We start from the raw sequence: 12,223 nt of genomic DNA on the forward strand, positions 1-12,223 counted from the left end.
ACTTCCGTTTCGAACGAGTATCTGGGTATCTGTTTTTTTTTTTTGCAGTATTCTCTGTGTTCTGTATGCGTGTGTGTGTGAGTGGTCCGTTAATTATGTTGACCCAAGTAATTTGTAAATCAAATACGGAGCGAAGCGTGCACGATGCAGCGTGGGCGTCCACATAAAGTGTCTGCCACACCCTCGTACCCTGGGCCAACCAACGAACCAACCTGCCCTGCCACTTGGATATTGTAATTTGCCACACACACACAACAGAGTGGCAGTGGCGGTGGCATCCCCCAGCACCCATTGTGTACGCCCACGCAGCGGAGCAGTCAGTTGGCCTGGCCAAAAAAAGGAAAGCAGCAGCAAAGTGTTTCGGTGTATGTATGTGTGTGTGTGTGTGTAATACACCCACAAAAGTCTATATACAGTTTTATTTTTGATAACGCTCGGCGGCGGAAACATCGCACGCCCACGCCAAAGCCTGGGCAACGGAGTCAGCGTTTTTCCAGACCCTCACCCAAACCAACCCACCCACCCACCAATACAATCCAATCCACAACGCCATGCCATGCCATTCATTTCATTTCAGCCACCAGCTGCTGGCTGCTGTGCAGCCCGCACAACAAAAAAAGAACACACACACACACACTGCTACAACATTTTACGCATTCCAATCAGCCATGTGGTGGGCGTCGTTTCCCTTCTTTTCGCACGTTTGTAGTACACACAACCAACACACGAAACGAAAGCCCAGCGAATTACAAAAAGCAACAAACTTATGAATGAAAAGCTTCGAGCTTCGAGCTATACCACACGGAATATTGATTTATAAAAGTCTCCAAAAGCGGAGCAACCTTGAAATGTGTTTCGGTGAAGTAGGGAGAAGGAGAGGGGGAAGGGGAATTGAGTGCAAGTGCAGCGTGTTTAAATGTAATAAAGTCTCAAATGCAACAATTTAATTGAGTGTTCATACATATAAAACAGTTTCCATTGCCAAAGTGTCAGCAAATTGCAAAAGCTTTTGCTTAAATATTCAAATAAAGCGAACGTTTAGCGCCATCCTGCAGAGACACATCGGCACACATATCGATTGCTATCGATATCTTAAGTGTGACCACATTTGCCGCGCCAACAGCTGAAATAAAAAATTTAATACGAAAAAAGAAACAAAAAAGTCTGCTTGCGGTGCACAATAATTGAAAATTAATTGAAAACCCACAAATATTCACAAAACCCAAAATGGAATCGGATACGCTGGATATGGAGAGTGCTGCGGCAGCATTGAAAAAGTTGTCGCAAAGTGAAAGTGCGGGTGGCAAGGAAACAGCAGCAACAGCATCAGCAGCGGCGGAAGGGGCGCCGCCAACAAAGAGACAAAAGACTGTCGCCGATGAGGAGGATCGAGAGGTGGCAGATAGGGAGAAGGAAGAAGTAGACGCAGACAATGATGATGAGCAGGAGGAGAATGAGGCTGAGGATGATGATGACGAAGAGGTGCCACAACTGGTTGCTGCTGCTGTCGAGAGCTGTGTGGATCGGGTTCAAAGCACTCAAAGCAACCCGCGTACATTCCGACGCATACCCGTCTTCATTGTGGACTATCATAACGATGTGCTGGAGTTTATCTACCGCTGCCTGGGCACGCGACACCTGCCGCTGGAGAACAATCTGCTGGTGCACTTTGACTCGCATCCAGACCTGGTGATACCGCGGCACATAGCCGCCAGCTCCACCTACGACAAGGAGACGATGCTGAATGAGCTGAGCATTGAGAACTGGATCATGCCCACGCTGTTTGCAGGTGAGTGGTGATACACAGACGGGTCAGGTACCAGTCCCCCATCCGAGCTGCCCTTTGTGCCTCGTTCCAGGCCACTTTAATCGCATGGTGTGGCTGAAGAATTCGTGGTGCCAGCAGATACCCACCGGCAAGCATGACTTTAAGATTGGCCAGAAGGACGATCGCATTGGCGTGGACTGTCCGCTGGATTACTTCATTGCCGATGGCAACTACTGCAACAGCGACGACCTGCAGGAGGCGCGCCAGGTGGAGCTGCAGGTCTACGATGCAGACAGCGACAGTCTGGATCCCACGCAGTTTGTCACAGCGAAGGATGCCAAGGGTTTTGTGCTGGACATTGACCTGGACTTCTTCAGCACATCGAATCCCTTTCTGGAGATCTACAAGGACGCCGATTGCTACAATCAACTGAAGGAGATCTTTCACTTTGTGAGCGTGGAGGCCGTGAAGAAGGCGGCCACGGCCACCATATCGGAGTACATGGCCACGGCCGACAAGCGGCAGACACAGCTGGAGGCACTCAAGCGGATCTTCTGGCATCTGGAGGAGCAGCGCAGCCTGGAGGGGCTCGAGCTGCCCGACGAGACTGTGATCAGTCCCGAGGTTTATGCCAAGATCGTGCAGCTCACCGAGCAACTGCAGGACAAGTATCCGGACGATGAGATTGACTGGCACTTGATATTCGACTCGGGCAGCACCACGGACAACAACGGGCTGCCGCATCACATCAGCACCAGCCAGGAGCTGGAGGAGTATTTTGCGAATTTCAAGCGTTTCCTGGAACGTCTGCCCGTGCCGCCCGTGGCCATAACGATGGCTCATTCCGCTCAGGATGATTACTGTCCCCAGAATCAGGTGGCCTTCATCGAGGAGCGAGTGCTGCGGCTGCTCAAGGACGTCTTTGGCGAGAGGCTAAACGATAAAGCAATCCTACAGTATATGGACGATCCCTGGGACGTGATGAAGCTCTAGGCGCAAAAAGGGATACCCCTGGAACACAATCTCGTATCGAATCCAAGACTTAATCGAAATCCCCCCTTTGAATGATTCCCCCAGAACTTACAGTGAGAGAAGCAAAGCAAAAGATGGAAAAATCCAATTATAAATTATACACATATTTTTTTTATTTTCTAAATATACGCTACGTATTTATTATACAAAACACAGAGGACAGGACGCAGCAACGGAACTGCATTTGGCGGGAGAGGGAAGGCCGCAGAACGAGGTACGCGGAGGAATATTTATGCGGCTGGCAATGCCCTCTTTGGCAATGGGTGGAGTGGAGCGGAGTGACCTCCTTTCAGGTCACTCAACTTTTAATTGTCGACCAAATCAATAGGGCCCCCTCGGCCACTGAGCGGCATTTTCAGTAACATTTTGTGGCTCAGTCGCTTTGGACGGGCTTTTAGGCACAGGCAGGACAACAGACGACGCGTAAGTCTACTTAAAATCTATTAAAACACTTTTTACTTTGCTCCAAACTATGCACTAGAGAGAATCTCGTGTGGTAATGTAATCTCTTGGGTACTCAATGCTGTGTCCTACAACTCTTCCTTGTCGCCTGCGGGATTGTCCTGTGGCGGTGCCAGCTCCTCTTTGAGGCACTCGCGTTCAGCCTTTTTCTTCAGCACATGATCCTCGCAGAGATGCTGGCGCAGCGACTTTTGCTCCTGCAGCTTGAAGTACCAATCACTGATGGTCTCCTCGTACTCTTCGAGCATGTTCTCGCATTGGGTCTTCATTTGGGTGACCTCGACGGGCGGCTTGTCCCACAGCTCGTAGGGTATGCCCAGGTCCACCTTGACACCCTTGTCGACGAGGCCGTGCAGCGTCTGGAATGTCTGTGACATGCCCTTGGCGAATCTCGTGCTGTCCGTGCGCTCCTTGTGCAGATTGTAGGCCAGCACGCGTTCGCAGACATTCTCCAGCGACTCGAGCAGGCGGAGTTCGCTTCTGCGGTACTCGGTGCGCTTCTTGGGCCGCACATCGTCCACAGAGTAGCCCGTCTCGATCACGTCGTGCGACTTGCCGGTCTCACCCAGGCGCCCCTCCAGCTCTGCGGCCAGAATTTTGCACGCCTCACAGCGATTGGCATACCGGACGCCCTGCTCCTCCTCGGGAGAGCCCGCCTGGCACTGCTGGAGGCTGGCCAGGACACCCAGCGAGAGTATGACTAAGCGCGGCAGCATTTCCACAATATGTTTGGCCAAAAAATGATAACCTGACGTGGTTGACCCAAAAATTGATAAACAATGAGTGAGCGAACGAACTTAACCCACTTAAGCCCCCTCTATTTAAACAAGTAAACAACTTTAGTTCATCCGCGGAAAATAACGATGTTTGTAAAATCTATTTACTTCAAAAAAAAATTACCACAATATCATTCATCTGAACTGCGCTGAAATTCTTCAAGTTTTGTAATATTCGTGTTTTGTATATAAATACCCACTGGTCGTCAATGGGCTAATCGGACTCTACCCTCCATAAACTGATAAAACGTAAGTGGGAATGAAATGTTACGTTGTTTGACCACTTGTTGCTTGTCAACCAGTAGTATGGGCAACTTAATACCCTATTTACTTAAATTCATGTAAATGTTAAGCTTCCCAAGCTGCTTTTAGGCATAAATAATAACTTTTTTACCCAGACATATGTATCCTCAATTCAATAATCGGGCGGGCTGGTGTAATTGATTCGCTATCGATTTCAAAATTCACTTTTAAACGGCTGCCCGGGCAACCGTACCGGCTGCCACAACAAAGGAGCCAAGCTCCAAGCCCCCCCACACATGCCCCACCCCAATCAGTGAGTCCGCGAAAAACTTTCACTTGAGAATGTCCCACAAGAGATTCTATGTGCGTCTGGAGCTGCAACTGCATGCGGTTGGTGGAGAAGAATCCCTTTAGAGCTGCTTTGCTTCCTCTTTTTATGGCTTCCATTTGCAGCTGACCTGTCCGGGCGTTTGGCTCTGCTCGCACGGCTATCTGGAGGCCACCATCAAGACGCTGGGCTACTATTTCCGCACTGGGGCGATGGAGCCACGCTTCCCGATGCTGTGCCACGACACGTTCAAAATGGAGGGTTACTTCAAGAGCGTGGGCTCGCTGGAGCAGATGCACGAGCTACTGAGGGCGGAGCAGCTGCAGATTACCATCTGGCAGAATGGGCGTAGATTGGCCTACTTCATGGGCTCCCTCTCGGACGTGATGCAGCCCACTGTGCCGCGCTTGAGTTGTGCCCACAGCTCCAATGTGCAGCTGCTAATGAAGGCAACGCCGGCCTTTCCGGGCATCCTAGCGCCCAAGGTAGAGCTGTCGGCGCAAATGACCATGCAGGACCGACAGAACGGATGCAGCTGCAACAGTCTGAACCACAGAGGAGATCTTGCAGAGGTTTTACGCGCCCCGGTCAATCGTCATGTGGAGAGCCGTTGCACGAGTCGTCTGGAGCAGCCGCGCAAGCAACAGACCGTTTGCCATGCCAAGAAATCGCATTGTTGCAGCTACTCGGGGGTAACCACCACAAGCAGCAGTGCATCGCCAGGGCGGAATCAACATCAGCATCAGCAGAACAGGCGACTCTCCACCTGTTCCAGCAGCACGCAGATTAGTAGTGTCAGTCAGAGCTCCTCTCTGACACACGGCAGCCACCACTCGTTCTGCTTCGATCCTGAAGATGATCACGAGAGCAGCTGCGACATTTGCCAAGCGTACAGACGCGTCTTTGCCGCTTATTAAACATTCGCACACCACACAAACGTGTTTCTATTATCTATATCTATGGATAGTTGGTACAAAACTCTTAAAGGTACGCATCCAGATCGGTCTGGGCAAAGACCTGGACAATCAGTGTTATAATCAGATTGTAGGGCGCTGCTCGCTTCACCTCCTCTTCGGACAGTTGGTTCCTCAGCTGGATGCAGGAGCGCGCTATGCCACGCAGAGTGCTGTACACATATGGCTCCAGGGGCAGATGCAGGCAGACAAGAGTGGCGTAGAGCCAACGGCCCAGCCAGACATCTCTGATGAGCAAATCCACGGGTTCCTCGGGCTGCAGCCACTGGCTGAGCATCTCCAGCAGATGCTCCAAATCATTTTGGCTCAAGTGCAACAGGGTACTGAGCAGCGGCTGCCTATCGCGGCAGAATGTCTGCCACTTTTCGATGTCCGAGGTGAGTGGTGGCTCCGCAGACTGGTCATAGCTGTGGGCAGTCAGTTCGTCACGCATCTCGAGCACCTGGCAACGGGCTGCCTGGAAGCTCTTTGCCTGCTCATCGCGCCATTCTGGCGTGGGCAGCAGGCACTTGTGTGGCGGCAGGGGCATCTGCAAGGCAACGGCAATGCATTAACAATAATAAAGAATAGATAATGATCTTCACTCACGCTTTCCAGCATCCCCTGGCCTCTGTCGGAGACATCTTTCTTAATCTTGGACGAGCGCTTGGTCACCACCGCCGGGCAGCGTTTGCGTTCGTACAGCATGTGCATCAGATACTCCTCGCCGGTCTGTGGCGGCAGCTGGGGATCGAAGCCGGCATCTGGCTCGCGTATTGCCAATGCCTGTAGCTGAAAGGATTGCTCCTCTGCGTCGTGCTCCATGGTTTTGTCACTTAAACTATAAATTTCAAAACAGAGGTGTCAAGCCAAAGAGGATATTTTGCTGCTAGCACTATCGTTGCGCTTTTGATATGTTTGGCTTGGCTGCTATAGACAAATTTGTAAACAAGCATATAATAATTATTTTTAATAATTATTTGAGCTCGATACTATTACGATACTAGTACGATACTATTACGATACTATTATTATAGTATCGATTGTTTTTTTCAAAACATTCAATGTTGATATTCCTCGATTTTGATATTCCGTTTAATATTACTAGCTAGTTGGCCCTCGCAGCCCTAAACAAATCATTTTATCCGATAGATACATAAATTTTCTACAAGATTGGCAAGTTTTCAGAAGTCCTTTTTATTGGATTATTTACATATTAAGGTTCAAGCAAAAACAACATAAAACGAATGTGACGTCGTTTTTGTGGCGTTGCCAGACTCGTGCCATTCGTAGTTGCTACGGGCTGCCATACCATGATATTTTGTGACATGATATTCCTCGATTTTGATATTCCGTTCAATATTACTAGCTAGTTGGCCCTCTCAGCCCTAAACAAATAATTTTATCCAATTCCTCAATGAATTTTGTTCAGGATTGGCTAGTTTTCAGAATTCTTTTTCATTGGATTGTTTACATAATAAGGTTCGAACCAAAACGGCCAAAGCATAAAACGTAAATATTTACTAAATGTGACGTCAGTGTTGCTGGTCAACCAAGTTACTTCTATGCGTATGGACTTTTGTATACCTTATTTCCTTTAATTGATGTTAAATGTTTAGTTTCAAGCTCCATTGAAGCATTATTTATGATTTTATCATTTTTACCTATTAATGCATATGTTTTGTGTTTTATAAATACATTTATCCCGGTTCTGATACCTATTATTGGTATCCGTGAGCTGCAAAATTTCGTTATTGTCTTTAAAACAGAGACTGAGTAGTTTCTGCATTAATTGGAGCCTGAAATTACAAACAATATCTCAAGTCCATAATACCCCTTTTCCCAAGGTATGCAGATTGTTGCTCATCCGTGCCAAAGTTGAACAACAATGCTGCTAATTCATTTCCCCATGTTGCAGAATTTTTTCCCATACAAATCAAATGTATCTTACGGGAACGCGTATGGAATGACGCAACAATGAATCTTTATTCCATACGCGTTCCCGTAAGATACATTTGATTTTGTATGGGAAAAATTTCAGCAACATGCTGCCACACCACGAAAATGAGGGGAAAGTCTCCACAAAAACACTCTATTCTCCACTGAAAAGAGAGCACTCTCCACGAATTGAGAGCAAATTTAGCAAACTCTCCACGAATTGAGAGCAAATTTTGAAAAACCACCACGAATTGAGAGCGAATAATATCGATATTTTTGTACGATAAATGGAGTTTGGCGGTCATTTTCAAAAGTAACAACCTTTGAAATACTAGATAACATTTGCAGCGGAGTTGCCAACAAAAGGCAATTTGAATTGCAGGAATATTTTTCTGAAAGCAGTTAAAGTAAAGGTAATTGAATGACCAGAACCTGCTTTGAATTGTCACTATTTTTCAAGCTTTTAAGCTATTATTCTTCTTAAATGACCATTCAAAATAATGTATCAATCAGTTTAAGAATATCGTTTTTGTTGCTGCCAAAGTAAAATGTGATGAAAGAATATTTTAATCAACGGAAGCCAAAGCAACGACACTCACTCGGATCTTGGCCCGTAACAAAGCCTGATTGTTCTTTTGAACGCCCGTCCCACGGAGTCCGATGCGAAGCAATAATAGGGCTATAAAAAACGCATTTCATAATTGTCTTATGAAAGCGGCAGGTGAACGGACAGGACCCAGAGTCGGACAGGACTCAGGTGTGTGTGTGTGTGTGTGTGCGTGTCTTTGTGTCCGTTTTCTTGAAACCGTAAAGTCGCCCCAACGTTGAGCTCAATTAGCTGTCAGGCGCAGGTGGAAGGACCTCCGGAACGTGTACCGCCACGTGGGTAGATGGAAATCTTTGGCTTGTCTGGCTGGCCCATTGAATTTGCAAATAGTTAAGGCTAACGAAATGCTTATTAAATTTCATGTTTGAGTGCAAGTTCACATTTAAAATTCATTAAAAAGAACACTGCAAAAAACACATTAGCCGAAGGGCATGGACAAAGCTAAACAGAGAGGGGGAGACAGAGGGATAGATTGAGAGAGAGGGCCAGACATATGGCGTTGTTGAATTGAAATTTCAGACGTTTCGGCTGCTGTGTGGGTGTGGGTGGATGGATGGTTGGGTGTGTGTGTGTGTGTGCCGGAATACAAATACAAGTACATGTATATGTGTTTATTAAGGAAATCATAAAAGAATTGTTAAAAGGCAACAAAAAAGAATAATAACAAGGAAGCGAACAACAAGGGGCAGCAGGCATGCAGCATGCGTCGCGAAGCAGACACAATGTCGCTATGGTCTCGCCCCCCCTGCCACTTTCTCATCCCACTGGAACAATCGCACGTTTGACGCGTTTTCCAATTGTCCCTCTTAAGTGGAAAACGCCAGAGGGAAAAAAGAACTTTGCTGCACGCGCCGAGTACTTTGCCCCATTGCTGTTGCTGCTGCTGGTGTTCCTGCTGCTGCTGCTGCTGCTGCTGCTTGCACTGAGGTTGTAAGACGTCTCCATGGCTCTCTCTCTCTCTCCTCGTAAAACATTTATTTCCTTGCCTTGCCTTGTTTTCCTGTTTTTGCTTTTTTTTTTTGCAGTCAGCAAAACTAATTTCCATGCTTGCAGGCGCTTACCCCCCGCGCACCATCTTTAGGTCCTTGGGCCTACGTCTGCATAAAATATGGTCCCCACCAAAAAAGGAAAAACAAGAAGGAATCTTCACCGTTTATCTGTTTGTTTGTGTTTGACAGTTTCCCAGCGGTATACGCCTCTTCCTCCACCCTGCTACTGCTCCTTTCTGCTGCTGTTGTTGTTTTTCTCATTTCGCCTTGAAAGTTATTTGTCCGCAACAATTTTGTGCTGCATGCGCGACTTTTAACCTTTTTCTTGTGTATCTTTAATCATTTTTAATTGAAATGCAAAAGGGGCTCCCTACCTCGCATTGGCACTGAAAGATCTCCATCTTATTATATCTAGTACATGCCATACCCATACCATTTCATTTCTGTTCCCCTCTCCATTTCCGCATCATTGCGGGCCAATTTTTAGGGGAATTACTTTTATTGTCTGCGTAATTTAAAATTTAAATCAAATTTAGTTTGACCTTTTTGGTGTGAAAGAGACTAAAAACAAACACGGATTATGTTTAGGTTTTTATTTTGGGTTCATGTTTGAACGATTTTCAATAGGGAGAAGCAAGGCGTAAATATTCAAATTCAATGAAAAAGTATTTAAAGATGAACGTATTTAGTTATTTAATTAATAATTAAAAATGCTGATACGAAATGATCCAAATTGACTTTTAGATGTTTAGAAAACTACAGCCTATTTATATCCAATTGGAGATCCTGCGTTAAAACGCGGCTTGGGATGCTGCTGGATTTTAGTTCCTGTTTTGTCATCTCCTCTACAAAGAACGATACCAATTAGGCTTCAGACGATTATCTACAGTGATTCTTATGGTACAAGATGGTTATGAATCCTTGGCTTTGAGAGCGGCTATAGCTCTGCCAAGCATTGAAATTGATCACACACTTATAAATTCCACTTTTGATTGCATTCATTTATCCACAGTTTTCCTTTGTGGCACCAGCCAGCCTGCTTGCAACTGCCATCCCCTTAGACGTGCTTTCTCCGCAGGCCCCGAAAATATGTGTGCACTCGTCGTATTCGTAAATCCTTGTATTGCTCTTGTGTATAGAGGAGGCCGACAAATTTTTCAATTTTTGCACAACGTTTTTTTTTTCTGCCCATCACCCAAGGACACACACAGTCAGAGTCAAGGCCTCGACAGATGTGCCGCAGCTCCTGCTCTCTCTCTCTCTCTCCCTCTCTCTCGACGTATTTGCAACAAGTTTGAACAAAAAGAGGAAAATAACTGCCCATGCAACTGCACCTGCACCTACACATCAGCGGTGGCCTGGCGGCCTGATGGCTGCATTTGCTGTGGCACTCAAGACGGCAGCAACGGCGACGGCTCGTGTGTGCTTAACCCCTCATCCTCAGCCTTCGCTTCTGCTTGCAAAACCCCTTTGCTAACTGTTGCCTACTACTTTTCAAATCATCCACATCCGCATGAGCATCCGTAGCTTTGGCAACCTTGAGTTCTAAAAATATAATATTCCCAGGCATTTCAAAGGCAAGGACAAAAAAAAAACCCAAAAATGAGCACCAACACCGCAGGCAGCAGCTTTAGATACCCTTTGCAGATGCAAATAAATGACACAAAAATCAATAAAAGATTGAAGATTAAGGAATTAAAGAAACACTGTACAGGGTCAAAGAAAACTTCTTTGTCTGCGCTGAAAATACTCATATATCCGGACAAAATCATTGAAGCCTCTGGCAAGGGTATAAACAGAAAGTAGTCGAGGAAAAATGCTGAAATAAGTTTTTAATGCAGAATCCAAAACTGAAGGAGGTCTGCAATGGAAACACATGTTCGTGGGCAGTTGAAAAGGTTAAAATTTCATTTCAATTATTTCAGAAATGGTTACGGACTCTGTTTCACACACACACTGGACACACGTACACGTGCACACACTGCGTATGCGTTATTTCCGGGCAGCAGAGCAGAGGAAAGAAAACTTCTGTTTACCTCTGTGTTATGTTATGAATGCTAACAGAGAGACAGAGAGAGAGAGAGAGAGCGAGAGCGAGGCCACAGCCAGAGCTCCAGCCACACTGTGATTTCGATTCCGTTTCGGGTTGTGGGCTTCAATTTTCTTATTTTCCTGTGGTTGCGCTGCTTAATTATGGACTAGTCCCAGTCTGGCAGTTGCTGCTCCCAGCACGCCCCCTTGTTAATCCTGGCACAGCTTTAGTAAAATGGCCTGGTTGGCCCCCCCATTGAGGCGGCCCGCCCAAGTTCTTTCAATCTGTGCCAAATGCCGGTCCTTTGCCGTTTGCTTGGTCCTTTGCATTGGTCTTGTCTGTATTTTCATTTGATTCCGCTTGGGAAGCTTTCTTTGCCTTCCCTTTATGTATAAATTAGTTTGAGAACAACACACACACATCACATGTGGTTTGGTACCATACAAACTCATAGTCTGTATGTAAAATATATGTATAGTACATATGTATATGTTTGTTCTCTAGCAGATCTAATTGAGTTTGCTTAATTATTTAGATTAGCAATTCAAGCAAAATGCGCAGACAAGCAACGACACAGCACGATTTATCATAGGGAATCAATTTGCTCATAAAGCCCCAAGCTGCCAAAGCTCCAAGAAGTTTGAGAATTCTCTGAATACCGAGCTGGGATTGCTTGGCCAAGCTTCAGGATGTGCTGTTAAGGGGATAAGGAAGATTAGCCGGCAATTCGTAAACTTTTTGCGGGCACGTGACGTTTGTCACTGACAAATCAATTATTGGACGAAAGGATATGATTTTAACATAGCCTTCGGGGGTATTCAGCGTGTGTTAGCCACACAATCACATTATACAGCAGTCTTATCCTCAAAGTGGAAGTACTGTGGGCATTTCGAGATTATCCTGAAGGAGCATTTACTGCTTGGTACTCGCCTGATGCTGGATTCCTTCTAGTCTCTTTTTTTGCTGTCTTTTCCTTCCCTGATGGGGATTCCTAGTATTTTCAGTGTAAAAATATTCCATACTCTTCGCCAGTTAAAAACTTACCTCGTTTCCTGGTACCTCTCGCTTTTTGCGTACAACATTCAATTAAAATGA

At 46.2% G+C, this 12,223-nt stretch overlaps 4 protein-coding genes across 4 annotated transcripts; 2 read left to right on the top strand and 2 right to left on the bottom strand.

Annotated features, from left to right (window-relative positions):
* Positions 1–1,111: 1,111 nt before the first annotated feature.
* On the top strand, positions 1,112–2,924 carry LOC111071296 (UPF0489 protein C5orf22). The gene is made up of 2 exons (XM_022362559.2): positions 1,112–1,789; positions 1,860–2,924. The coding sequence occupies exons 1-2, from the start codon at positions 1,228–1,230 to the stop codon at positions 2,759–2,761; spliced, it is 1,464 nt and encodes a 487-aa protein (XP_022218251.2). The 5' UTR covers positions 1,112–1,227; the 3' UTR covers positions 2,762–2,924.
* On the bottom strand, positions 2,901–4,042 carry LOC111071299 (protein canopy homolog 4). Its single transcript, XM_022362562.2, has one exon. The coding sequence runs from the start codon at positions 3,976–3,978 to the stop codon at positions 3,331–3,333; it is 648 nt and encodes a 215-aa protein (XP_022218254.2). The 5' UTR covers positions 3,979–4,042; the 3' UTR covers positions 2,901–3,330.
* A 421-nt stretch (positions 4,043–4,463) lies between these two features.
* On the top strand, positions 4,464–5,591 carry LOC111071297. The gene is made up of 2 exons (XM_022362560.2): positions 4,464–4,671; positions 4,735–5,591. The coding sequence occupies exons 1-2, from the start codon at positions 4,624–4,626 to the stop codon at positions 5,524–5,526; spliced, it is 840 nt and encodes a 279-aa protein (XP_022218252.1). The 5' UTR covers positions 4,464–4,623; the 3' UTR covers positions 5,527–5,591.
* LOC111071298 (protein Gemin2) lies at positions 5,504–6,513 on the bottom strand. Its single transcript, XM_022362561.2, has 2 exons — positions 6,172–6,513; positions 5,504–6,112 (listed from the first exon to the last, which is right to left on the bottom strand). The coding sequence occupies exons 1-2, from the start codon at positions 6,385–6,387 to the stop codon at positions 5,591–5,593; spliced, it is 738 nt and encodes a 245-aa protein (XP_022218253.1). The 5' UTR covers positions 6,388–6,513; the 3' UTR covers positions 5,504–5,590.
* Between the last annotated feature and the right edge of the window lie 5,710 nt (positions 6,514–12,223).

The sequence above is a fragment of the Drosophila obscura genome, unplaced genomic scaffold (genome assembly GCF_018151105.1).
Source record: "Drosophila obscura isolate BZ-5 IFL unplaced genomic scaffold, ASM1815110v1 contig_1, whole genome shotgun sequence".
Taxonomy (NCBI): domain Eukaryota; kingdom Metazoa; phylum Arthropoda; class Insecta; order Diptera; family Drosophilidae; genus Drosophila; species Drosophila obscura.